Genomic DNA, 25,358 nt, shown 5'->3' with positions numbered 1-25,358 from the left:
TCCTTTTCCTTTTTTGTCTGTCGTCATTTTCTTTTGCTTGGAGTCTGGGCACTCCGCTTTCTAATGCTGGACAGCGCTTTGTCGTCGGACCACTTTTGAAGTAGTACCTCTGCGGATACCCTTGTTTTTGATGAACCAGGAGGACGTGCACGAACGACGAGGCGTAATCAAGAGATCGTTGGAAGTTAACCTAGTCCCAAGCATGCCAAGTACTTAAGTAAGTAGACGTAGAGTAACTAAGTGGACCACCAAGCCCCAGGAATGCCTGTCCTAATGCGGCAGCCTCCGGGTGCTACGCAGAGTGTAGTAATGGCGCTTACTGTCACAGAGGCCCTACACACATGGTAAACGCAGCACACAATGGCGGTGTAGATGGGAAATCATCGTGGCCGAAATTTATTCTGTTTCTTTTAACACCCATATTCCACTCCTTTGTTGGATATCCCCAAAAACCTGTCGAGAAAGATGCCCAAAACAAACAGAAAACAAACAAGTGTGAAGAGGAAAAAGAAAAAAAAAACGATTAATACAAAGGGATAACCGAGGAAGCATGAGCCCATCCAAGCCGTCCCTCGTCGCTCTAGTCGTCACAACACAATAGCCTGTTTATTGGGACAAGCCCTAGTGCATTTCAAAGACAATCATGCATGACGAAAAGAAGAAATAACGCTTAAAATTCCGCCGTTGATTCGTCTCACTGATCTCGTTCATCAATGGACGGCGACTGTCGGTTCTTTTAGTCCCGCTGCTTTGCCATGGGCTTTACCCGCTTATTTGTCGACGATTCGCCCGGGACTAGCGGGGGCTGGTCAAGCCGTTAACCGGAGAGCTGGTGCATGCTGAAATACCGGCAAACTTTCGTCGAAAATAAGATTTGATATGTCTCGACTAAAAAAAAAAAAACCTTCGTTGTGTCATTTAAGTCGACGTATAGCTGCAATGACGGCGACCTTTCATCTTGAAGTAGCGTGTTCTTTGATAGGGCCAATTCGCCTCTGCTGTCGACGTGTCGTCCGCCTCGAATCCATAAGATCGTTCTAGTATTGTCTTTCAAAGTAAAAAGTCGAGGATTTATGTTCTCTTGCTTAGTGCCGCCTTCTCACTCATGGTAACGCTGAGGGAGACGTTGCGGCGCGGGCGCATAACAGCATCCTGTCCACTCATGCGTCGCCCCAAGGCACGGTCGAGTTTGGCACCCAGAGCCAACTTGCTCATATTGTCTGTCTTCTCCTCACTGAGCACGACCCGCTGCGAGGACAATGCCTTATTCTCCATGCGGTCGAGGTTCAAGGCAATATCGCGGATCTCAGCCTGGGCCGAGTCAGAGGTCTGGACAGTAGGTGAAAAGGACGGCGCCATGCTGTAGGTGCTGAAACGCACGGAAGTTCTGGCCTGACGTCGAGACATGATTTTGTTAGTTAACGCGGAAGTTTTGACTGATTTGATAAGCGCAACAGATGAAGAGTAGAAATAGCGAGTAAATGGAATGTGGAAGAGGGTGGTGACTGCCAATTGGGGGGAAATTGTCAACCATATAACAAAGTACTTGAGAAATTCATGCTTTGGTAAGGTTGGGTTTCACATGGGTTTCTGGGGCGGGAATGCAAGGCACGCACGAACCAGAGTGCGGCGTCGAGCCTTTTATGGGCTGGGTATTTCTTTTTGGTGTTGATGTTGGCGAATCAAGCAAAAGGAAATAAAGACGACAGTGAAAAGGGAGAGCAAGACAGGCAGTAAAAGAGAAGCAAATCAAGGCATTTTGTCAAAAGCCGAAGAAGCGGAAAACCAGAACAAAAACATACCGACGGGGCCATGATGGGGCGCGACGAGTCGAGAGAGGCGGGCATTCTGGCAAATCGAAGACGGCCGCAAAGTGGTGAATTCGAGAAGTGGATACGGAGTACAGAATGCAACACGACGCGAGCACCTCGTACGTGGGTGGAATTTATCGAATAGAGGTTGAAAGGAGTGGCAGTTTCCAGAGCTGACAACCAGGCACCAGGCCTGAGACTGGGAGAGAGACGAGCGGGGGGCCCTGATGGAATGCAGCGGTGGTCCGCGTGGGAGGGTGCGAGAAATCGGTGGCGCTTTCGACAGGCTCGACTCGAAGTTTTGAATGCTGGTTCAATGTTGGTTGGAATGAGGTGGTAGACTGGTCTGATCAAGGAGCGGGCAAGACAACAGGGACACCTAGTCGCGGCTTGGCTGGTCGTCTGGCTCGGACTGGACACTACACCTGAGGCAGATCAACAAAGCGCAGTCGGATCAGGGGCGGCGAGGTGTATCAGGATTCAGGACGTAGGTCACCGGGATGGATGCAGCGACGAAGGAGAGGGCAATCAGACGGGAAGAGACGAGACGAGACGAGGCTAGGTGGAAGCGAGCGCGGACAATACTATTAAAGAAGTCCAGAATAGGAGCCGGGCAAGCCACGAGGGAGGCGGCAGGAGGAGAGGAGGAGGCATGTACAAATTATGAACATTGAACCGCAAGTCCAGCTCAATGCAGTAATGTAAGCGGCCAGAGTCGAGAGCTTGGGGAAGAGCGCCAGGCAGGGGGGCCTGCAGAAGGGTGGATTGACCACCCGCACGATAGAATTGTGAAATGAGGGTGCAAGGAACAGCGGACAAGGGTGCTTTTGGCATCATGACTCCGTAGTTGCTATGGAGTACTAGTAAGTACGTACGTGATTCCGGGCCAAAAGGATGGCCAACATTCTCTACGGTAATACTCCGTAGATGGGTTGGGCGAGCACGAGTGGGACTTGACAGGTGGTATCAATTGACAGGTTTAGTTCCAGTTACAGTTAGCTGACAGTTTGAACAATAGGGGCAGAGCAAACAGTTCAAATGTTGCCTCTTTGTGCTAGTTTGCGAACATGGTGCGCCATTGCCGTACGGAATTCACTAGCAGCCGTTGCAATACTTGAGGAGGGAGCAGCCAACAGGTGGACCATTCGTGTGCCAACCTTGAAAGGCGGGCGAAGCAGCCTTGTACAAATGCAAATGTCAACGGTCGCACACGAATGCAAATGCAAGTGCAATGCACTGCGGCTGCCGTGTGTCCAATAGTTCATTGTTCGTACATACAGTACTCTTCCGTTTGCTCCTTCCGCGGTAGTCAACACAATCCACGGACATGTCATGTGATGCCTTCGGTTTCGTCAGCTTGACCTTGGACCTGAAAAGGAGCATTAGTTGTGGATGCTTTGTTCCATCATGCCATGTCTGACGGCAGAACATTAATATTAACCACTCCATCCTCCCTTCAGACGCACGGCCAGCCATGACTGCCACGTGAATTGATGTGAGACATGGGACGTGGGGACATGAGACATTTCGCTGGACCACGCGGGCATCCCCTCTGCCTGCAGCTTCATACTGTACATTATGCAACGCTGCCACCATCATGGATGTTCACACTTCTTGGCTACCGTGAATGGCTGGGTTCACACGTGGCCGCGTTGACTTGTCCGGTCAGCCCGAGGCCGTCCGCCATGCCGTGGGTTGGGCATGTTTGGCGACATGGACAATGATAGCATCAACGATATGGCAATCCGGAATTACGGAACCTAATATCACGATATTAATTGAAGCGAAGGAGAAGACCTTCCTCGTTTTTCCTTAATAGGGTATGCTGATAAAATCGCTTTTCCATAACGGACTTAATTGCCTTGAAGCAGCTAACCTTTCGACGCTTTGGACCAGAAGACATATTGTGCACCGCCCTTCTTCGCATTCCCAAAGAAACGAAACCAACGAGCGTCAGCGCACATGCGCCATTGCAACCGCATTTTTTCTCTCCATGCGGGTTGATGGCTCTTTCACCCCTTGCTTCCAATCGCTACCAATTGGACTCGCCCTCAGTTTTCCTCTATCCAGCTCGCGAGTTAGCCATGTCGTCACCGCATAGTTACATCCTACTCAAGTTGACGTACCTACTACTGCGCACTCATCACAACACATGTGGTCGCAAGTACAGTCTGCTTCTTCCTTCTCGTTCTCATCATCGCTGCCTAGCTTCCGTCGCAAGCGTATCACTGGCTGGTTGCACCAACCCAGTTGATTTGGACCCCGATGACATTTGCAGCACACCCAGTTTCCTCCTTTGGCCTTGAACTTGCATTCTGACAACGGGCACCCGGATTTCAACTCCCGGACGTAGGTGCCAAACGTGACGTTGTCGCAGCGCATTGACTCTCCTGTCATTGTGTTGAATGTTGCAGAACGACAATAGTTCCATAGCAGGGAAGTGTGGCCACAAGGGTGAGCTCGAGGGTGTCCGCTGCACATTTTTCTGGACGTATTCACACCTGTATGTGGTGCGTATCGAATGACGAAAGAGAGGTTCCAATTATAAATAGGTTGACGTGCTTGAATACTGTTGCTTCTAGATCAAACCCGGGGACAGAACTTGGCCATGCTTGGCTTTATATTTATAATATTCCTTCGCCGTACTGTTGCAGGAGCTTTTCAACCACAGAACTGTTCGATCTTGTCTTTTTGGTTTCAGATAGACCTTGCTATTAACGACCTGACCAGCCTAACAATGTCTGGATGGATACAGCGACCATTCGCATCGTAGCGGTAGCCTTTCTTGAGGACCGCCACAAACGCCACTTTGATAACTTTCGCCGACAGTTTTCTTGTACTAGGCGATTACGCGCAGATGAAGGCTTCTGCACGTTCCCGTCAAAGAATACACAGCATGGTCCCGAGTCCATGGTAGCGTCCTAAGCTATAATCCAGAACTGGGAACACCTGGCAATGTTTCGGGAGAAAGGGCAGGGTTCTTTCCCTCGGTGTTGAAAATATTGGCAAGAAAGATGAATCAAAATGAAAAGAGTACACTTGAGGGCGTGGTTCCACCGCAATCTCTTGCGAATGACTATTTTCTAGACTAACCCTGGATCTGGTCAACGTTTTACTAGATCTGCCAGTTCCATGTTGCCCATGAGTGAATCGGGAATGGAAGCGATTTGAGCCCAGCCCCCCTTTTGTCATGGAAACACACGCCTATGCGGTGGTTATTTACTGATTCAACCACTATTATTTCATTTCAGAGTACTCTGGAGCATCTGCTTGGTTCTGACTAGACTACTAGGAATTGAAAAAGAAGACGATATCCGAAGCTTGCGACTGATTGTCCAAGTCTACACCAAGACGTCAGTATCGTAGGACAAGGCAGCCCCAACTCGCCTCATTCAGCGCCACTTTTCCCGAAAACCAATCCCTCGGTATACGAGCATGAAGATCTGGTACCATCGTAATGTCTCACGCGGGAGAAACAGAGATCTTGCAGTCTCAGACTCGCCAAGTACCGAAAAGATTCGGGCACTTTGCCACAATTCGTCAAATACGGCCGGTGTGACTTGGGCAGCTTTCACAACTGTGATATCGTTGAACAGATAGAAGCAGTACCTTTCAACTAAGTCCATTTAAGACGCTAGTGAGACAAAAACACCTCGATTATGGGCCTATCCTGTCCCTTATCCCGGGCACCGAATCATCTGCAAGACCAATCGATCTCTCGATCCTCATCACCCATCACCCACACCCCCTTGGACGATACCCGCTCAACCTGTTGTCAAAATATCCGTTCTCAAACACCCAAGCCACGGGACCAGCCATTTACAAAGTATAACTGCCCTTGCCGCATCTCTCGCAGCATACGTGGTCACAAAAGTACTCCTCGTGACTCGAAACCATTCTGCACCCGCAGCGACCCGTGGTATTCCGTGTCTTCCCGCACCAGCAGCAATTCCACACGCCGTCTCGAAGCTCGAAAGGGCACCGCGGGCTCTTGGGACACGCGGGCAGCTTGGTGTCTGAGGGGAAAGGATACGTCGACCTCTCTACCTTGTAGTCCCTACATTGGGTAGGTCCGCCGCGAGGAACTTGGGGGCAGACGTAGAGCGACACCGTAACGTGCTCGCACTTGAGGGTGAAGTATGATTCTGTACACATGGCTGTGGGGGAGGCAGTTAAATTTAGAGATGAAGTGAAATGAGACTAGAATGCACTCTGCGGATAATCGAGGTTATACTTGAGAGGTTTTAGAGTTGAGAGGAACCTGCTCGAGGCGCTTGCTTGGGTTGTCCCCCCGTTCAAGGAAAGGACCGAGCCATTTCGAGGACGAGCTGGTTTAAATATCTCCATGGACCGTGAAAATTGCGCCAATTTGTCAGAAGTGAATCGTACAATATGGTCAGGATTTACGCACACATGAGTCACGCTGGCCATGTAGTCTTTGCGATTGTGAATGCCAAAAGAGGCGCAGTTTTGGCATCGCATCACCCGTTTGGTGGCCTGTCGTGTCCTACAGACATGGGAACATGTTCAGTATATGAAGCAGCCTCGTGATGCTTGTATGAAGGAGACGGTCTGGACTGATACCGTGTTCAGCCGGTTTTTGGCCAAGCCTTGAAACGAATCCGGCCGATACCCCTGAATCTTTTCTATTGTTCGACCATGTTATCGGCGACATGGCACGCAGCCATTTTTAACCTCGGCCCGTACAAGTCGGAAAAAAAATATACGATACGACAGAGAATGGAAATATCTAGTGGATGAGTGTAGTATGGGGCAGTGACGTGAAGATGGTTGAGATTCATGACAGATGGGAGGCCGAGGTGACGAGCCCGGCGGGTCAGAATATCCCCCACAGAGGGCGATGCGGCATAGAGTAAAGTCAGGCGAGTTTGACACGTATGCACATGATGACAGTCAGTGTTTCGTGAAACAAGAGGATAATGCAGGACATTGCTGGAATACGGGGAGGTTAAAATTCCATAATAGCTGGCGTGTATCGCCGCACCCCCCATCGGATGAACCAAGACTGTGATACGAAAAAAATACAAGTACTTGAATGAGCCACTGGATGTTTGTCCTTGGTCCCTTGTCTCCCAACCCTCCAATCCTACCTCCCTCCCGCTAGGTTGCCGACTTTGCCCAGATCTGGCCTACACTCCTGGCAGATCTTGTGGTAGCAAAACGTATCCGGACAAGCCCGCTTCCTGTTGGTACAGGTCCGGAATTGGTTCCCCCCTCTGTCACACTGGCAACAAACCCACAGGCCATTCAGGTCCTCCAGCCGACAGGTGCCCGTGCTGCAGAGAGGCGAGATGAGGCAGCCACCTGTGGAACACGGGTCTGGGTAGTCGATCCCCTGGGAGGGCTTGTAGCTGGTGTTGCTGCAAGGGGAGAGGATCTCATTGGTGATTGGGTTGACAATGGCGTCGGGGCAGTAGAGATGGTGCGTCGTGAAGATGACGGGGCGCGTGCAAGGCGGCGCGTGGTGGTAGTGGAGGATGGTGCAGATGCACATTGTGTGTCTTGATGGTTTCTATTTCCAGAAACGGCCGAGCTCCGGATGATGGGCGCGCGAGGGAGCCCAATATTTGCGCAAGTGAGGCGTTGATGCTGGGAGGAGGTTGTGTGACCGTAGCGGAGGATGTCTCGGCGATATAGGTATGGCTGACTTGATTTGGAGGGTTGAGCTGAGTAGTATTTTGGAGATTGTGAGGAGTATCAATGCGAGCGTTTTGGAAATTCATAGACATGAACCCCCTGGTGTGAATGCTCAAGTCGCGGGAGTTGTTCTTGTTACAGAGCTGGAACTGGTGATGTGCTGGGCAATTTTGGAGAGTAGCAGTCCGTAGCAAGACTCTGAGAGCCGTGCTGCGCCTTGGTTTGGTGAACCTGGCGAAAGAGTGCAGTTGATGCGTGCTATGTGTTTGCTGGTGACGTCTTAGAAACGGGTGATGGCTAAAAGGGTTGCGGCTTGCAACTCTTTGTACCCCAAGAGACAGGACGTTCCGGGTTTATTCAGTGATGAGGAGGCAGACGTGGGAACTGACGAGATATAAGTCGAAGAATTATTGTCTTGAAAACACTGATAATGTTCTGGCTTGGTCCGGTATTGTTGATCAGGGGACTGTGGTAAGCCTGCTTCCTGAGAAAGCAATCTCATGATCACGCTCGGTATTTATGCAGTCCATCACCACATTCCGAATTGGCCAAATTTCCACCAAAATCATCAACTGACCAGTCAATCTCCTCATCAACCACACAGCACGCCATCGTGACCAACCTGCTGGCAGCACCAACGCACCAACACGAAACATCACGGAATAACCGTTGGAAAAGAGCAACCAACCCAACGGGCAACGAGTCCTCTCCCCATGACACGTGGCATTCTGAGCTGATCTACCACGGAAATAGTGAAACATTGCCAATCAAATCCGCCCGTTATTCACCATTTTGGCTACACAAGAACCTCACGATAACAGTGGGTTGACGCCTCGTGGCGCGGTGGGAGCCACGGCGATTTCCTATCCTGTCGTGAAGGAGGACATTATATCGAGCTTTCATACAATGATGTGCTTTTTTCTCCAAGGAGATTATGGACGATATGGAGCCGGTTTGTAACTTCGTGGCCCTGTCGTCATACGGACCACTCGGAACGTCCGTTGACAGCGTAGTATTCGCCGTGAGTAACATGCGGAACGGAGAACGAACGAGAATGGGAGGCACTCTAGAATGTTCCTGTGCAGCGACTTTGGTCTATCCCTATTACGAAGCGTCAGGGGCCAGAGAATCAAGGGCTTCAACGACAGGTTGCATGTTTCACAGAGTCAACTATCTGACTGTACTCGGACCGTCACGAGAGGTAAGATGGACTGAGCTGCTGAGTTGTGCTGAATCGGCATACTGTGAGGCATTTTCCGAGGGCTTCACAACCATGTTCTGCCGTCGGATGGGCTGTCGACATGCTTTGATTGTTACACCATAACGGTGAAGCATAAGGGTTGGTGGCTAGGCCGCGGATCTATATATTGCGTTTCTTTGTTCAGGTCGCTAAATAGAGAATTGTGCAGTGGCAATCATGCAAGGAGAATGACATGTCTTTTCATAAATAGAGGTCGTAGCTGGGTTTGCCAAATGCTCCGGCTCAAATTGCATTGTAATTGATTGACTCCAGCATATATTGGAAGGTCCTCTCCTGGAAAAACGACAAGCTTGCTGGTTCGGGGTGTTCTCAATGTAGGAATGCCGCCCCGTTGGCTGTGCCATGTTATTGCTATACGTAACAATCCTCTCCTAGCTCACGTAGGACTTGGATTATGATGCTTGTAAAACCACGCTCGTTGCATGGTTCTAAGGAGCCTGCTTATCAGGCAGCGCACGAGAATAGTGCTTGAGCATAAAATGGAACTTGGAGGGGGATACAGGCCGGGGTGGCCTCTCAGAGTCATAGGCACGACATTCGGGCGTGGCGTCGCAATGAAGCCAGCGGCGCTGCCCGATATGCTCAATCTGGCGGTTATTGCGGTCATCTTGGTCTCAGCTCGTCATGTACTGTGATCCTCACTTTCAGCTTCAAGTTGCACTAGCCGTTTCAAACGTTGAACAAGAAAAAAACAAATCAATATTAATGGCAACATTGCCGTTCCATTGACCCAGTGTATCCGTAACGCCTGCGCATGACTTGTCTCGAAATATAGCCGCCCCTCAGAATCTGATATCATATTAGTCGGCGGCCGAGGATGACATGCATGAATAGAGGTGCGACCTACCTAATTTCGTATGAACCTGCCCTGGTCATGTATCGCACCCACTTCACACTGGAGTAATTGCTCTTCTCAAAGACCTTGAGATAGCGTACCAGCAATCCCGAGCTCGTGAACATGAGAAGGCTGAAGTTCATGCTCAATGGCGGACGGCTCCACGCTCGCTGATTCGTCATACTCGTCAATATAGCCTCAGCGCTGAGTACATATTCGCTTTGACCTGTGAACCGACCAATCTTCCAGACAATGCAGTTTTCGCTAGGCTCATACTTGGCCTTGCCCTGTGTTACCCGCTCAACAATCTTGGCAGTGTTCAAGGGCGTGGGTATCCGTACAACAACGTTGGTGGCAAACAACTTGGAGCCGAAATTGGCCTTGACACCTATGCTATATTCGACCTTGGTGCGTCCCACCTCATTTACGATGGCGTGGACCTTGAATGGTAGGTTTACGTTTTCCGTAGCGCGGTAGCGCATCAGCTCAAATTCGCCGTCGGGTGGCACGAAGCTAATGATTCTGTCGGTATCAAACTTGCCCAGCTTGACGCACTGGTGGAACTGACAGTCCTCGAGGGAGACACTACCAGCTGCCGCCTTGGTCGCCTTTGTGCCCATTCGGTTTCCGCTGGGCAGTGTGAGCAGGCCGTCATTGTCGAGTAATAACCTGTCGTTCAGACCGAATTTGCACTCTGGTGTGCCAGATAGATACGCCCGCATGACGATCTGTCCGCTCACATCTGCTCGGAGGACTGCGCCGGTTGCAGACATGAGCAGGTTGACATCCTCGATGACGTCAACAAATGCCTCGTTTTTCCTGTATTTAACGTCTGCCTTCCTCCATGACAGAGCACCCGTTGCCTGCATGGTAATCTTGGACGTTTCCTCTGGCCTGGTCTCGGACTTGACGCCTTCGGTGGTGATGTACATTTTCAGGGTGTCTGTCTCGGTGTTTTGGGGATAGCCAAAGTCGATAATTTCTAGCGCCATTTCATGTCAGTATTCGGTGTTGGCATATACTGGAAAGCAAGCGTTTGTCGTGGCTGCATACCGTCGAGCAACTCGTAGACCAGCACAAAGTTATTCTTGACGGCTTCTTCGTCAAACTTGCCAAAATATCCCTTGCCCAGCTGGATCAGTCGGTACAGAAATTCGAATACCAATGCGGCATTGGCATTGCTCTTGGTGATGGCCACCAAATAAATGTTTTCATGCTTGACATGGCTGAAGGTGGTGCTCCCAAGGGTCAAGATGGGTGAGCGGACTTGGGCATTGGAAATGACTTGGATGCGGAAGACATCAGCCAGGCGGGGCCGGCAGTCGTTGCGAAAAGCGCGAAAGATGAGATTCTCGCCCTTCTGGTTGAATATGAGGACACCGGAGATCATGCTGGGTAGACTCGGGATGGAGAGGACTCAGGGGATTCCTCTCCTAATCGGCCGGGTTAGCAATGATGTCGTGCGCCGCGTTGTCAGTGGCTCGAATTCGGTGCTTGCTGAGCTTTTGAGGAAAGGAGGCGGCGCATGGAGGGGATCCATTCTGCCACGAAGCTGGAAGGCGGTGAGCACCCACAACTTGTCAATGTCTCAGGAGTGGACTGACAACCTGGACAATAAGAACTTACTCCGTAGTCCTTGGTCTTGTCCTTGCATCAGCCGAATTATTTATTTTCTCCATTCATTTATGTCATAGTTCCAGCCTCGATTCTTCCCTGCATCTCAGCACCTAAATCGAATATGCTCGGACTCGACGGCGGCAGGGCTCCACAAACGGGACTGCCAGGGTCCTGTCAACCCGTCTCATCCGGGCACAGATGAGCTTGCAACCCGAGGCCAACATTGACGCACACCAGTTGACATGTGCGGAGCCGAGCGGGCACCTCTCGTCGTGTAGCGAATTTGGATCCGAAATAGGACTCTACACAGTGCAGTTATGCATGATTCTGAGCCAACTCTTTGATGTTCACGCTCCCATGGAGATGGCGGCGTGATTTATTTTCCTGTTCATGAATCCTGTACAACATACAATAGAGAAAAATTGGATTCACGGGACTCCAAGGTATACTGCACGTCAGTGCCTACAGTAGCGCTGAATTGCGAGACTCATCGTCGTTGCTGCGCCGTGGTGAGCTTGCCTTGGCCCCACGTGTCGCATCATGGGTCAAACTTGAGCTTGGCGACTCGTCTAGAGCGCAGGTGCAGCACCAACCTCAACTCTACCACCTCATCGTCACAGTCGCCATGCATAGGTCAAAGTATCTCTGACGCTCCGTACATTCACGGGAAACTTCAAGTCATGTCAACGCCCCTCGAGTTCCCGGCATCGTTCGTTAGACCTTGGAAAGAGCTATTATTGTCCCGGCAAAGGGAGCAACTTGGCGATCTGCCCGACCACCATGCTCGGGATCCTGAATCTCTCATCACGACTAGCTCACTACAAACTCTCTACATCGGCACAGGCCACTCAATCTTCACGCGCGGCATACTTCCTGCTATCCTCGGCGCGAGATCCTCGGTGCACTTCGTGACGTGCTATTGGGCAGCGTCTCCATCCTTGGATGCTATCCGAGACACGCTGCTCCAGTTGGCTGCATCGCGAAGAGCTGACGGCGGCGCAGCGCGGAGCACGCTACAAGTAACCATCGGGTTCTCGTCCTGGGGCCTATTCCAGAAACTTTTCCATACACCCTCTAGGGACGGGCAATTGTATCCGCCGTCGCAATGGTGCAAACTTGGTCTGCCCGATCAGACGATGCTGGCGAGCGGAGGCATCCAACTGACTGTTAAAAGCCTCTTCTTCACGCCCTTCAGTGTCATGCACCCAAAGTACGTGATAATCGACGAGAAAAGGGCCTTTGTTCCAAGCTGTAATGTGAGCTGGGAAAGGTGGTTTGAAGGATGCGTTGAGTTGCAGGGCGATCTTGTACAGACACTGATGGCGTTTCATGGAAGAGTCTGGGGCACTGGGGCGGACCGAAGCTCTACTATTGAGGCAGCTGACGGAAGAGAGAGCGGCTCCTCTATGGCAGATGGGGACTCACGGACGCTGGACACAGAAAACAGCGAAACAATGTTTTCCCCCGAGGACGAGGCATCGGCGATCAAATTACTGAAGATTACCGGCAACGACAATGTACCCACCATACTTTTGCCTTCGCCGCACCATAGGAACCCAAGATTCAGCTTTTTCCCCTTCCTGTCCTATTCAAATCCACCCATGACGCCTTTGAATGCTGCGTTGCTCACACTCTTCAACAACGCCCGACGTCAAATCATAATCCTGACGCCCAATGTCACCTCATGGCCTGTTTTGAAAGCGCTTTTGGATGCTCTCAGCCGCGGAGTTGACGTGCAGATCCGGACCAACAGGGGAATGATGCTTATTGAGCAGCTAGTCACCGCTGGAACTACCACATCCTTGTGTCTGAGGAAGTTTGTTAAACAATACCAACAACTCAGGGTTAAGAGCCAGTCCTCCGATATTGAAGCGCCACCAGTACGGCTAGGCAAGCTGGAAATTTTGTATTATAAAGCCGTTCCGCGCAGACGAGATATGGAAGATGAGCCAGTTGTGAGTCATTTCAAGATGACAATGGTAGACCACGAGTACCTCGTGCTAGGATCAGGTAATATGGATAGAGCAAGTTGGTGGACAAGCCAGGAACTAGGGTTCTTGTTTTACGTACCGGGCGTAGATTGGCACAAACTATGGGACGGGGTTCTCGAAAAGAGAATGGAAACGTACTATCGATCTCGAGATGATTAACGCCGGGGCATGATAGATTCATAGGAATAATACTGTTCAACCCTACTCCCTCTCCAACTCCTTGATCTTCTCCAAAACCTGGACGAATACGCCGGCATCCTGTCCCCCATTAATCCTGTACTTCCCCTGGAAAACATAATCCGGCACACCGCTCACACCCTCCAGCCTCGCCTTCACGACAGCATCGTCCACCTCCTTGCCACCATCATCACCCTGCACAATCGCCTTGTCAAAATCCTCCCCCGGAATACCCGCCTGCCGCGCGACGGTTCTCAGCGTCTCGTAGTCCGTAATGTCCTGCTCATTCTCAAAATACGCCGCAAACAGACCATCGACCGTCTTCAGCTCGACCTCATTCCCGTGCTTCTTGGCCAACTGCATCAATCGGTGCGAATCTCTGGTGTTGCCCGTTTTACCACCAAACTTGAAGTTGATACCGAGCTGGTTCCCGACGGCCGACAGACGCTGTTGCATCATGGCGGTGCGTTCGGCGCCAAACTTGTCCACGTAAAATTGCTGCTTGTCCTTGCTATGGCCGGGGCCCGAGGGAGAATCAGGCTCTAGCTGGTACGGGGAGTAAGTGACGGTGAAGGAGTCATTGGCGTTGGGGTGTTTCTGGTGATAGAGCTTTTGAGCCTTTTGAAGCTGGCGGCGACCGACGTAGCACCACGGACAGACGGTATCGGAAGTGACGTTGATGCGGAAGACGGTCATTTTCTTTCTTTTTCTTTCCCGATCTTTTGAATTTTTTTTTTTTTTTTTAAACTAGAGGCTTAATAGAGGTATTTGGTGTTTAGGACTGAAAGGTGGATGCTGGGAACTATTCCAGACGCAGATATTAACATGGGCTGGAGTATTTATATATTCTCAAGAGAACGTCTTAACCAAAAAAACTCTTCATGACCACATTTCCAATGTTTAACAGCTAGCTTTTGCCGGATAATGCGAGAATTATTAATGCATCAGCCCCACAGCCAACACGATGCACAGCATGTGGCGTTAGATGTAGCTACACGTCGGTCGGTCCCCAGGGTCCTCGGCTGATGTGGGCAAAACGAGCCTTGCGTCATTTTGCCCGTTGTTCTCGGTATCAATTGATGAGTAGCTTTGAGCCACCTGGACCGACCATTTTGTCTTACAAATCAGCTCTTTTGTTGGGTCCCACTCCTTGTCGGTACGAACTCTTTGACCGTTGGCGCAATTGACGAGTCGTAAAACTCGGGTGGGATATTGAGATTTCGATAAACGGAGTAGACGTACCGAGTTGAGCGATGACTGTTTCTGTACTCCGTACCCATCATGGATTCAAATGTTGTGAATAGTCCATCATGCCGTCAGGGTTGAGAGATGCAACCCTTCTCCACCAGGAGCCGCACAGGTTGCAACGCCAATGAATGGCAAAAAGAATGAGCGGAAAGCCGCGGCACCCCTGGATTTCAGGCCCCGGATCGCAATGCAAAGCAGAATGGTTCAACACTGGGTGTTTGCACACCTTGATAATCCGCGGGGAACAATGTCCAAATGAAGTTTTGCTTGGGCGAGTTTTGGGGTCCATCAAACATCAACGGCCCGAGTTTTCATTCAAAACCATCGCCAGCATCACCACCATCGCTTTGCATGTCGTACGCATCTCTTTGCCTTGATTATTAGCGTAATTGTGACAAAAATGGCGCCAAAACGAGTAACCGCGCCGCAAGTCGACCCAGCGCCGCTGCGTGAGCCCCTTGCTTTTGCCTTCAGCGGGAGAGTTGCGCCGAACCGAATTCTCAAGGGTGCCATGACGGAAAGACTCTCGACTTGGGATCCAAAGGTTCTTGAAAAGCGTGGCATCCCCACCAAGGAGCTCATCAATGTATATCGACGTTGGGGTCAGGGCGGGTTTGGCGTCCTGCTGACGGGAAACGTCATGATCGAATATGACCATCTCGAATCGCCCGGATGCGCCATCATCCCGCGAGGCTCTCCATTCAGCGGCGAGCGCTTCGAAGCCTTCCGGGCCATGGCATCCGTGTCGAAAAAGCACGGCAGTCTAGTCATCGCGCAAGTCAGTCATCCCGGACGACAGGTCTACAGCAGCGTCCAGCAGAACCCCATCTCGGCCAGCGACGTCCAGCTCAAGATGGACAGGATGGGCATGTCGTTTGCGAAGCCGAGGGCAATGGACAAGGAGGACTTCGCCAACGTGACCGAGGGGTTCGCCCATGCGGCCGAGTACCTGCACAGGGCGGGCTACGATGGAATCGAATTGCACGGCGCCCAGTGAGTAATGGCCAGGCAGCAGAAGAAACATTGACAGGTCGTCTAGGAGAAGAGAATCTGATATGCTGAGTGTACACGCAGCGGCTACTTGTTGGCGCAGTTTCTCTCGCCGACGACGAATAAGCGCACCGACAAGTACGGCGGCTCGTTGATGAACCGCGCGAGAATCATTTTCGAGATCAACGACGCCATTCGCGCCCGTGTGCCCAAGTCCTTCATTGTCAGCATCAAGCTCAACAGCGTCGAGTTTCAGGATGGCGGCTTTTCCACCCATGACTGCACGGATCTATGCGCTGCCCTGGAAGAGAGCGGGTTTGATTTTGTAGAATTATCGGGCGGCACCTACGAGGCTGGTGGTTTCTACCACCGCAAGGAGTCGACCAAGAAGCGCGAGGCCTTCTTCCTAGAGTTTGCTGACATCATTGTCCCCGGACTGAACAAGACCAAAGTCTATGTGACTGGGGGCTTTCGCACAACGAGTGGCATGGTCAAGGCCCTTGATACGGTGCATGGCGTTGGGTTGGGCCGTCCTGTTTGCGATGAGTTCGACTTGCCACGGAAGATATTGAACGGAGAGGTCCATAGTGCGATTGAGGTTTTGATCGACCAGGCGGATACCACCATGACGAATATGGCCGCGGGTACTCAGTGAGTGGTTTTTTTTTGTAACTGAAGCATGAACGAGTTTTGCTCGCCAATGACAGGCTGACATTTTTTTTTTAATGTCGCAGGATTCGTTTGGTGAGTCGGGATTTACAGCCGTTGGACTTGAGTCGGGAGGATCACATGGAGGTGTTTCTGGAGTCGAGAAAGAAGTGGCTTGAGATGATGGCGAGTAATCAGGACTGGTCGCGGTATGGATTCGTGGATATTTTGGGTTTGCAGGGGAAGGCATATGGGACGGAGTATCCTAGATTATAGACGCAGATGCTGAGACGATAGACTTGCATCTCTTGTGATGCTCGCGAGCTTACAGAGACTCTGTCGAATTTTAGATGCGTAATCAAACTATAGCGTGATTGGCTGCTTGCTCATGGAGCGGCTACTCCACAAGCCCGGGAGTAACTCAAGAGATATTAAACTTGAAACACAAGCCTTCTTTGTGTGCCTCTGTTACCACAGGACTGACCGATGGCGGTGTGGGCTATTTGATTTCCTCATTATGAGCCGTCGGTAGCCCATTGCCTGTCTAATAGTTTTTATTTATGTATTTCCACTGGATAGCATTTTATGCTATTTTATGCTTAATGCTTGGAATATTACGTATCTGGTATCCCCCCTATCTCCGCACCACAATGGCCCAATGGCCCCTCCAGAGTATCAAACAAGAAGCCCTTGGCGCACCAGACCCTTGTCATGAATCGTCGCGACTGATCATTTGTCTAGATCATGCAGGTGGCTGTTTTCTACAGCAACCCCCGGCCGCCACAACGGCTGATCTTCCGGTGCTTGGACGAACTTGACGGCAGCAACCGCCTCCAGCTCACGAGCCTGCTGGTGGGCTCACCAACGCCGCCACGCCACGAAGCTGAAGATTCACCTCTCAATCCCTTCGTATGTACGAACATCCCGGTGCCCCTTGCCCGCCCCTTTCCCCCCCGACGCTTGGCAGTGGAGTTGATGGCGGTCCACAAGCCGAGTTGATGGGCATTAAGGTGCCCCATCGTCGCTAAGCCCAGCCGACCCGTCCATCGTTTCGCTTTGTGACGACGTCGGACTCCAAAAAAGCACAGATAGCTGAAAACCAAAGGGGACGTTCGCACAGGACGACGATAGCCTCCCATGATGTGTTTCAACGGCCTCCGCGGGGGTGAGGAAGCCTCGCGCTCGCAGGAGATTGACCGCATCATCCGCAAGGACCAGATGCGCATGGCCCACGAGATCAAAATCCTGCTGCTGGGTAAGTTGTCTGGGACACGCGACAGGAAATACTACTCATTGCGGCTCTTGGCCCTAGAGTCTAACACGGTCCTTTTGCGGAAATAGGAGCCGGAGAGTCCGGAAAGTCCACCATACTCAAGCAAATGAGGATTATATACTCGCGAGGGTTTCAGACGCAAGAGAGGCAATGGTGGCGACGTATCATCTTCCGCAACATCATCGAAACCTTTGAAATGATCAACGATGCTATGAATGACTTTGCCATTGCGTTTGACAACCCTGATAACGAGGTACGTATCTGTCTCTACTGCTGCAGCAGCTAATCGTGCGAGCTAACTCGGGCTTGTAGAAATTCATGAACCAAATCATGACGAGGCAGGAGATAGGACACAAAGAGAGCTTCCCGCAAGAATACTTCGACTCTATCAAGGCATTATGGCATGACACCGGTGTCAAAGAAGCAATTAAGCAATGTAACGAATACGCCATCCATGACAACCTAGCCTAGTATGAGCCCCCTCTTGTGGCTAAATACCGTCTCTGTCTTCTACATGCCCAAATCTGACCATGTACGGAGTAGCTTCATTGACAACATGGACCGTCTTTGGACGAATGAGTATATTCCCAATGACTTGGACATTCTCTGCTCAAGATTGAAGACGACGGGCATCACAGAGTGCCAATTCACCATCGCACAGAGGACATATCGAATATTTGACGTTGGAGGCCAGAGATCAGAACGCAAGAAGTGGATTCACTGCTTCGAAGACGTCAACTGTCTGCTGTTCCTGGTTGCCATTAGCGGGTATAATCAATGCCTTGTAGAAGACAGGCAAGCTGTGAGATGACAACCTTGCCCCTCGCAACAACATTTCGTGAACTGCGGGCAGAGTATTAACCGCGTCTCGCAGAACCAAATGAACGAGGCCCTCATGCTGTGGGAATCCCTCGTCAATTCGCGCTGGTTCAAAAACTCCTCCATCATTCTCTTCCTGAACAAGATGGATCTGTTCGTGGAGAAGCTGCCGTCCAACCCCCTCTCCAACTATGGATTCATAGATTACCATGGACCCCCCGGCGATTACAAGCTAGCTAGCAAGTACTTCCTGGACAAGTTTCTGGCACACAGCCGAGACCCCGAAAGGGAGATATACGGGCACTTCACCACCGCGACGGACACGAACCTGGTCAAGATCACAATGGACTCGGTGCAGGACATGATTGTGCGGCGAAACCTGAAGCAGCTCATACTTTGACGGTGTTTTGTACGTTTTGTTCTTGTTCAACTACCTATGCGGGAACCCTTTTTTCTTTGTTCACCGACGATGCATGTCCCGGGGTCCTGTAAAACGGTCTTCTACTCGGGAGTCCTTCGTCTCAAGCAGCTGACAGGGCCGAAAACAAAAATTCCTCTCAACATGTCAGCTTGGGGCGAAATGCTGGGGAGGTGCGAGACACTACCTCGTGTGTTCTTTTGTACAGCAGCGCCGAAAGGGTGCAAGGCTTAAAAAAGGAGTTATATTGAATCATCTCGAGGTTTTGCATGCATGTGTGAGACATTGTTGTTTTTTTCGGCTTCTTCCATGTAAACTTATGCCCATCTACCAATGGGACCAATGCTTTGTTTCCAGCCGACGTGAAACACGATCGGTTACATTCCTTGTTCGTGGGAGGAAACATGTCGCTACACTGACGGACTGACAGCCATGTCTTAGACTTGTGGGTTGTGAAGGGTGACACACGTGGCCGGCTCAGAGATATAAATACCGGGCTTTGTTCCTCGCTGAGACGCGACTGCGGCTCAATTGACACCCGAGTACACCGTACCCAACGCTCAAAGAATTCTTTGAAACTTCCCAGCTTCACCTGGTGTGCCGAATTTTCTTCGCAAGCATGCTGGCCAGGGTCCCTGTTGCGTACGCGATGGGCCTCGTTGGCCTTGTCGGCGCCTCGTTCAACAATGTGGCCCATGTTCGAGGCGAAACTGATGCTGCGGTTGGACGTAAATGCGGTACTCTTCTGGGGATACCCTGCCCTGAGGGATACACGTGCATAAACCGCACGTTCTGTGCCGACTGCGAGGGAACCTGCGTCAAGATCGAGCCCGAAGGGGAAGGATGCGACCAATGACGTACGTTGGAACGAACATTGGGGATGTGGGAGGATTTGAAGCAGAGTCAAGGGAGTGTCTGGGAATAGGTCAGAATGTATCAAATACGGTGGCTGAGGTTTTTTCATTTCTGTTTTCTTCTTTTATTTGGGGGGAAAGCAAATCGACCACGGTTCTTGTATCAAGGGAGAGCATGTCACGTATCAAGGGAGGAGTATCAGAGGATTACACCAAAACTCATCGGCCAGGACACCATTTTCTTCGTGCAACTATTGTATTCATGTACAAGGAAAGAAGAATCTCGAATATGTTGTGAGCCAGTCACAAACACAGCCCGATGCAGTCAGCTCCTCCGTTCTTGGGGTCGCACCCATCGTTGGGCACATCATAGCAGAACAGGCCCTTGGGACAAGCAAATCCGGCAAATCCGCCACACGAAGGGGGATTCTTGGGCATGCAGATGCCCGGAATGTCACAAGCCAGACCGCAGCTCTCAGGGAGGCGAGGGTCATCGCGACACTCAAAGCTGGCCGCGCAGGCGACGGGGTGAACACGCTTCCCTCCACACGGAGTGTACTTGTTCTTGAACTGGCACGTTCCTCTGCACCGGTTGAGGTCGGTGCAGTCCTCGGAGTCAGGAACGCAGCGCTGGTCGGAAGGGCAGGGAGCGATTTTGAGACCGCATGGCAGCTGGGCCGATGCGAGGGTCGTGAGGCCGAGGGCGGCGACGGCGATGACGCATTTGGACAGCATGGTGAGGAAAGAAGAGAGAGAGAGAGTCTTCGTTTGAGTTTGTGGTGTGAGGAAAGAGACGAGCGGGCTTTTTGGTAAATGAATGATTCATGTTCGATGCTGAATGATTTTCTTCAATACGTCCGGGGGAGAGCGGCCTGCTTTATAGATGAGCACCGACTGTCGTATCGCCATGGCTGAACTGACAAGATTCCTAGACTGACTCTACTTCTGCCGCCCCGGTGATCCTGGCAGGCTTCGCAAAGCATTGGACAATCATGAGACGTATTTCATCGGATCATGTTTTGTTTTCCCTCTTGCTGACGGCTGTCCTCGGATCGACAGCCGTAAGCCGGAGGACGGCGAGCCAACAGTATGCCTTAAATCAAGCCATTCACAGAAGCAAGTGGTGTGAGAGCACACCGACGGTCCGAGGTTTCCCATCCCTTGTTTTCGGGACCACGTACTGGCAGGGCGTTGTAGTTGGCGATGGCAAACCTGGTTATATTACCCGGCATTGGCCCAAATGGCAAACTCATGTAAGACGATCCCAAAGCAGACATGGCTGCATCACCACCCGGGATGCTGGGGCTGATCCAATTGGTGGTTTGCCAAGTTGACAGGCGACAAATAATCAGCCCAAGGTTGCGGGAAGACAAAAAGGTCTTTATGCTTACTTTTATCATGTCGGCGACTCGGAGTTCTGGAACATGGCATGGTGTTTTTGCGAGTGAATTCTTTTTGAACCGCGCCTGCGCATATAAGCGGCCTCGGCGATTTTGGTGCGAACCATTGTTATTATTGGGCATGTTACCCGTGTATAAGAAAGACACGGCCGGCTTTGACAGGATTCTCATGAATTTCCCTTCGGGCTGGATTGCCGATGCGGTAGCCGTACCCGCCGATTTTGTCCACGGAGCTGAGAGGCCGACATGACTTGTGGATGATTTCCTCTTGCTTTTGCTCTCACCATGCTCGGATTTGTCTTTTGTGTAGTTTGGCTGCAAAACAGAAGGAACGGAAATGTATTGCGCTTTTGAATGTTCTGCAAGACGTTGCATCAGAGATTGTACCTGCACCAAAGAGAACCAACCGCTCTTGTAGAAATTGTCACCATGTTAGTTGGGAGACTCGATGTCCAAAAAGGCAAGTGGTACAACGGCTAGCTCGACTCCCCCACACAAGGCCGCCGGCAAGCATGTGTCAAGATAAGCTTGAAGCCGCATCAAACTCGCTGCCCAAATTGTAGCCTCTCTCGCCTGTGTTCTCCCGTATACAACCAGCTGGATAGTTCTTCAGGCAGCTCCAAAGATGACCAGACGAGTGATTCCTCATTACGAGTCCGCAGAGCTGATCGACGACACGCAGCACGTAGCCGGGCGCATCTACTCTACGGGGTTTGGCATTGCCGTCCGCACAGGACAACCGCAATCGCAAGACGACGATGCCAAAACGGGGGTGAGGAAGGTATTCTACACAATTGTGACAGCAAAGCTGCTCATCCCAGGCGATGGTGAGCCTATCAAGGATGCCGCTCTTGTAGTCAAGAACAAGACCATCGACTGGGTTGGGCGACAGGCCGACCTCCCAAAGGAATACACCGAGGAGCCTCACAAACTGCACAATGTGCCTTATCTGATGCCCGGCCTCTGGGACTGCCATGTGCATTTCGCCGGATCAAATGGCGAGAGGGCGGCAGACGAGGGCTCGACGGGCCTGAGCTTTCTCGCAGATCACCCTACTACAGCCGGCGCACGTCTTGCGAGAGGCTGTTGGGACGCAATCCAAAGAGGCTACACGTCCATGAGAGACCTTGCAGGCTTTGGATGCGAAATCTCCAAGGCAATCGAGGACGGAATCATTATCGGTCCAAACATCTACAGTGCCGGAGCCTGCCTCAGCCAGTTGGCTGGCCACGGTGATGTTTTTGCCTTGCCGGCCGGAGACGCTCTTCTGAACCTGGGGGTTGGGTCAGTCAAGGCCGGCCAATTCGGAGCCGGTATGAGCTGCTTGGTCGATGGGGTTGATGAATGTCGTCGGGGGGTGAGACTGCAGATTCGCCGCGGAGCAAAGTGCATCAAAGTCATGGCGTCTGGCGGAGTCCTGTCGCGCGACGATGACCCTCTATACGCACAATTCAGCCGGGAAGAGCTGGACACAATCGTGTCCGAGGCGAAGAGAATGGGGAGAACCGTTGCTGCCCATGTCCACGGCAAGCCGGGCATTCTCCAGGCCGTCGAGGCGGGCGTGACCTCGGTCGAACACGTATCATTCGCTGACCAGGAGTGCATTGATCTAATCAAGGACAGGGGAACCATATTCGTAGGCACCAGGACGATTGTCAACCTGCTTCTCGACAGCAAAGGCGAAGGGATGCCCAAGAAGATGTGGGAAAAGGCCAAGTTGGTTGGAGCGCACTCCCTGGAAGGTTACAAAAAGGCCATCAAAGCAGGCTGCATAATTGCACTTGGGACCGATACCGAGCCCGGATTCAACATGGCCATTGAGCTTCAATACGCGGTTGAGGCCGGCATGTCCAGCTTGGAGGCTATCAAGGCTGCCACCGCCAATGGGCCGTTAACTGTTGCTGGGCAGGCTCCTCCGACGGGTCAACTGAAGGCCGGCTATGAGGCTGACATGATTGGTGTTTATGACAATCCAGTAGAGGATGTGAAAGTGCTGCAGAAAAAGAGCAATATCGGATGGGTGTGGAAGGGCGGAAAGCTGTTTAAAGGGCCGGGAATTGGTCCTTGGGGAGAGGAGTTGTGAGAGGCCCATTCAACGGACGCAGTTTTATAAATATGGACCAAGTGAATGCTCCAAGGACCGCTAGTTTATAGAAAAACCGATGGAATAAAAATGGTGCTGTAGTTACTCAAAATCCGTGTTCAAATCGTGGCCCTCGTGTTATCTTTATATGTGGTCATTCGTTCATTCCAGTACCATGGTAGTCCATGTATTTGGCCGATAGACAAACTAGGCCGGGACCTGGTTATAGTGAACTGCTTCCCCTTTCCAACTCCGCCACCAATTCTTGTGCCAATGTCACAATCTGCGCCTCGGCACCAGACTCCTTCCACCGCTGCCTATCCTCGTCCGACACCGACTTGTGCTCTCCAACATAGGGCAACATCCGGCGGGATGTGCTCAGCCCCGGCGCCGCAGGCAACACGACTAGCTTCAAGGCAGCCAGGATGTCTCGCAGATGAGCTGACGCCCTGGCGCCTTCTCTTCCACCATAGGACACAACGCCAGCGGGTTTACCGTTCCACTCATGGTAAAAAAAGTCGAGCGCATTCTTCAACCCCGCCGGCACGCTGCGGTTGTACTCTGGCGTGACAAAGATGAAGGCCTCGTACTTGCGCACCACGGCGGACCACTTCCTCGTGTGGTCGTGCTCGTAATGGGACGTAGGATCATCTGCGGGCTGCCCGGCCGCCGGGTTGGTCTCGTCGAGAATGGGCAGCCCTGGATCGGCCAGATCGACGACCTCCAAGGATAAGGCGGGGCAATGGGGGGCGATAGTGTCCCTCACGTAGGCTGTGAAGAAGGGTCCAAGACGTACTTTTCGGGTACTGCCCGTGATGAGAGCGACTGTCTTTTTGGAGGCCATATTTCGCGTTTCGCCAAAGGTGTTTGTAGCAAGCCTGGGAAGTGTATTGAGAGGAGACAGGGGGGAAGTCGATGGTTGCCATCAATCCCTTGACTCCTTGAGCATCTTTGACGGATTTTAAGGTTTTGGTCAAGGGGAATTTGCGTAAAGTGGCTGGCTTCTAATGGGCGAGGAGCTAAAGCCTCATCCCGTTCGCTCGTTTTCCGCAGTCCAATCAGTGATCAATGCTTTTGCTACTTGGGCATGTCCCAGGGTGTTAGATGGGAAAAGTTGGACGTTCACACTTAACGGACACCCTTTGATCCCTGGTTTGTCGTGAAATCTAAGCATGCTGATATACAATGGGAGGCAAAAAGTATTTGACCAGGTCAGGTACCTAGTTATCGTGCTCCATAATATAATATACTATAGTATATTAGTGTATACTTCTCGGTGGGCAAATGCCTCAGTCGACTCCGTAAGTCAGTCAGCCGTTACGGGTGGCTGAATTGGATGAAATACGATTGTCGGCGTCGGATTGTCAACATCAATTCGCGCCACCCAGGACGTGTTGGGTACAAAAACACTGGCGAACTGGTGGTAGAGCAGATTTCCATCAGTTAGGCATTTCAAAGAACCGGCAGACGAAAGCATAGCGGACACATAGTCGACCATGAAATAACCAATCTCGTAGCTAGTAGGCACAGGTTGATAAAATTTCCAGAGGACCGTCTACCCAAGGCATGCTCAATGCTTTCGAATGCCAACTTATCGACAGTGTCTATACCACTCTCAAGGGAATCCGAGTTCCCCAGGCTCTCCCGAAGAAAGCATTTGTAGTAGCCCATTCTTCTCTGGGTTTCGATAGAATGCCTTTTTTTGAAAGACAAATTATCTGCAGAGTGGTCTTGAGCTATGTAGTGGCGCTGGCTATTGGGATTTCCGCCGTTGGCCACCTCAGGGTGTGTTGCTTCGCGGCAGTAGTTGTACGCCGCTGTGGAATGGTGATGGGTTCAGCGTCTATCTCCTTCTCGCCGGTCCTACTGAGGAGTGTCTTTGTATTTGTTCCAAATTCCGAAATTTTCGCATAGGCATTATGCTAATGTTTATTAATAATATTGTTTGCGGGTCGTAAATCACCATGGGCAAGGTTAAGTGATTTGAGGAAAGTGACGGCTTGACCAAGGTCGTTTATGCATTCCTTTCAGAGGGGCAGATGCTCCAGCCTTTCCACTTGAGTAACCACCATCGTTTGTTGGTCTCTGATATAATTGCTTTGTGTCCTCGAGAAAAGGGACACTGTTGATGACGCAGTCAGTAGGTAAACCAGTCAAACATCGCTAGGGGTGGCACCTCGCACGTACTCGAGGAAATGTCGTTGCCGGTGAAGAAAAAACCCTGTACTACCAAAGGACAGGGTGAATGCCGTGAGAAACATCCTGAATTTTGACT

At 51.4% G+C, this 25,358-nt stretch overlaps 12 protein-coding genes across 12 annotated transcripts; 6 read left to right on the top strand and 6 right to left on the bottom strand.

Moving 5' to 3' along the window:
• Positions 1–278: 278 nt before the first annotated feature.
• Positions 279–2,553, bottom strand: J3458_021806 (uncharacterized protein). Its single transcript, XM_066122761.1, has 2 exons — positions 1,617–2,553; positions 279–1,392 (listed from the first exon to the last, which is right to left on the bottom strand). Exon 2 carries the CDS (start codon positions 1,357–1,359, stop codon positions 1,072–1,074), a length of 288 nt encoding a protein of 95 aa, XP_065971981.1. The 5' UTR covers positions 1,360–1,392; positions 1,617–2,553; the 3' UTR covers positions 279–1,071.
• A 223-nt stretch (positions 2,554–2,776) lies between these two features.
• J3458_021805 (uncharacterized protein) lies at positions 2,777–4,648 on the top strand. The gene is made up of 2 exons (XM_066122760.1): positions 2,777–3,631; positions 3,711–4,648. Exon 2 carries the CDS (start codon positions 3,815–3,817, stop codon positions 4,115–4,117), a length of 303 nt encoding a protein of 100 aa, XP_065971980.1. The 5' UTR covers positions 2,777–3,631; positions 3,711–3,814; the 3' UTR covers positions 4,118–4,648.
• Positions 4,649–7,210: 2,562 nt separating this feature from the next.
• J3458_021804 (uncharacterized protein) lies at positions 7,211–7,561 on the bottom strand (the record flags this gene model as incomplete). Its single annotated transcript, XM_066122759.1, has 1 exon — positions 7,211–7,561. The coding sequence occupies one exon, from the start codon at positions 7,559–7,561 to the stop codon at positions 7,211–7,213; it is 351 nt and encodes a 116-aa protein (XP_065971979.1).
• A 1,951-nt stretch (positions 7,562–9,512) lies between these two features.
• Positions 9,513–10,955, bottom strand: APM4_3 (clathrin associated protein complex medium subunit; the record flags this gene model as incomplete). The annotated part of the gene is made up of 3 exons (XM_007813704.2): positions 9,513–9,519; positions 9,578–10,547; positions 10,619–10,955. 3 exons carry the CDS (start codon positions 10,953–10,955, stop codon positions 9,513–9,515), a joined length of 1,314 nt encoding a protein of 437 aa, XP_007811895.2.
• Positions 10,956–11,246: 291 nt separating this feature from the next.
• J3458_021802 (uncharacterized protein) lies at positions 11,247–13,376 on the top strand. The gene has a single exon (XM_007813703.2). It carries the CDS (start codon positions 11,863–11,865, stop codon positions 13,330–13,332), a length of 1,470 nt encoding a protein of 489 aa, XP_007811894.1. The 5' UTR covers positions 11,247–11,862; the 3' UTR covers positions 13,333–13,376.
• On the top strand, positions 13,325–16,721 carry J3458_021800 (uncharacterized protein). Its single transcript, XM_007813701.2, has 3 exons — positions 13,325–15,591; positions 15,673–16,239; positions 16,323–16,721. Exons 1-3 carry the CDS (start codon positions 14,999–15,001, stop codon positions 16,510–16,512), a joined length of 1,350 nt encoding a protein of 449 aa, XP_007811892.2. The 5' UTR covers positions 13,325–14,998; the 3' UTR covers positions 16,513–16,721.
• J3458_021801 (uncharacterized protein) lies at positions 13,375–14,046 on the bottom strand (the record flags this gene model as incomplete). The annotated part of the gene is made up of 1 exon (XM_007813702.2): positions 13,375–14,046. The coding sequence occupies one exon, from the start codon at positions 14,044–14,046 to the stop codon at positions 13,375–13,377; it is 672 nt and encodes a 223-aa protein (XP_007811893.1).
• On the top strand, positions 16,704–19,564 carry GNA2_6 (G-Protein alpha subunit). The gene is made up of 6 exons (XM_066122758.1): positions 16,704–16,861; positions 16,978–17,491; positions 17,578–17,762; positions 17,822–17,979; positions 18,053–18,311; positions 18,384–19,564. Exons 2-6 carry the CDS (start codon positions 17,374–17,376, stop codon positions 18,726–18,728), a joined length of 1,065 nt encoding a protein of 354 aa, XP_065971978.1. The 5' UTR covers positions 16,704–16,861; positions 16,978–17,373; the 3' UTR covers positions 18,729–19,564.
• Positions 19,565–19,589: 25 nt separating this feature from the next.
• J3458_021798 (uncharacterized protein) lies at positions 19,590–19,898 on the top strand (the record flags this gene model as incomplete). The annotated part of the gene is made up of 1 exon (XM_066122757.1): positions 19,590–19,898. The coding sequence occupies one exon, from the start codon at positions 19,590–19,592 to the stop codon at positions 19,896–19,898; it is 309 nt and encodes a 102-aa protein (XP_065971977.1).
• A 5-nt stretch (positions 19,899–19,903) lies between these two features.
• Positions 19,904–20,335, bottom strand: J3458_021797 (uncharacterized protein; the record flags this gene model as incomplete). Its single annotated transcript, XM_007813699.1, has 1 exon — positions 19,904–20,335. The coding sequence occupies one exon, from the start codon at positions 20,333–20,335 to the stop codon at positions 19,904–19,906; it is 432 nt and encodes a 143-aa protein (XP_007811890.1).
• A 1,169-nt stretch (positions 20,336–21,504) lies between these two features.
• On the top strand, positions 21,505–23,177 carry J3458_021796 (uncharacterized protein). Its single transcript, XM_007813698.2, has one exon. It carries the CDS (start codon positions 21,626–21,628, stop codon positions 23,081–23,083), a length of 1,458 nt encoding a protein of 485 aa, XP_007811889.1. The 5' UTR covers positions 21,505–21,625; the 3' UTR covers positions 23,084–23,177.
• Positions 22,759–24,203, bottom strand: J3458_021795 (uncharacterized protein). The gene has a single exon (XM_007813697.2). The coding sequence runs from the start codon at positions 23,925–23,927 to the stop codon at positions 23,307–23,309; it is 621 nt and encodes a 206-aa protein (XP_007811888.2). The 5' UTR covers positions 23,928–24,203; the 3' UTR covers positions 22,759–23,306.
• Positions 24,204–25,358: the final 1,155 nt, after the last annotated feature.

Source organism: Metarhizium acridum (genome assembly GCF_019434415.1).
Source record: "Metarhizium acridum strain ARSEF 324 chromosome Unknown scaffold_587, whole genome shotgun sequence".
Classification (NCBI taxonomy): Eukaryota; Fungi; Ascomycota; class Sordariomycetes; order Hypocreales; family Clavicipitaceae; genus Metarhizium; species Metarhizium acridum.
The sequence above is the reverse complement of the archived record's forward strand: the minus strand, read 5'-3'. Positions and strand labels throughout refer to the sequence as shown.

Coding starts and splice junctions, on each gene's coding strand:
- J3458_021806 (XM_066122761.1), bottom strand. CDS start 1,359: ATGGCGCCGTCCTTTTCACCTACTGTCCAGACCTCTGACTCGGCCCAG.
- J3458_021802 (XM_007813703.2), top strand. CDS start 11,863: ATGTCAACGCCCCTCGAGTTCCCGGCATCGTTCGTTAGACCTTGGAAA.
- J3458_021800 (XM_007813701.2), top strand. CDS start 14,999: ATGGCGCCAAAACGAGTAACCGCGCCGCAAGTCGACCCAGCGCCGCTG. Junction 15,592..15,672: donor ATCGAATTGCACGGCGCCCA/GTGAGTAATGGC, acceptor GTGTACACGCAG/CGGCTACTTGTTGGCGCAGT. Junction 16,240..16,322: donor AATATGGCCGCGGGTACTCA/GTGAGTGGTTTT, acceptor TTAATGTCGCAG/GATTCGTTTGGTGAGTCGGG.
- GNA2_6 (XM_066122758.1), top strand. CDS start 17,374: ATGATGTGTTTCAACGGCCTCCGCGGGGGTGAGGAAGCCTCGCGCTCG. Junction 17,763..17,821: donor TTGACAACCCTGATAACGAG/GTACGTATCTGT, acceptor TCGGGCTTGTAG/AAATTCATGAACCAAATCAT. Junction 17,980..18,052: donor ATCCATGACAACCTAGCCTA/GTATGAGCCCCC, acceptor TGTACGGAGTAG/CTTCATTGACAACATGGACC.
- J3458_021796 (XM_007813698.2), top strand. CDS start 21,626: ATGACCAGACGAGTGATTCCTCATTACGAGTCCGCAGAGCTGATCGAC.
- J3458_021805 (XM_066122760.1), top strand. CDS start 3,815: ATGGCTCTTTCACCCCTTGCTTCCAATCGCTACCAATTGGACTCGCCC.
- J3458_021795 (XM_007813697.2), bottom strand. CDS start 23,927: ATGGCCTCCAAAAAGACAGTCGCTCTCATCACGGGCAGTACCCGAAAA.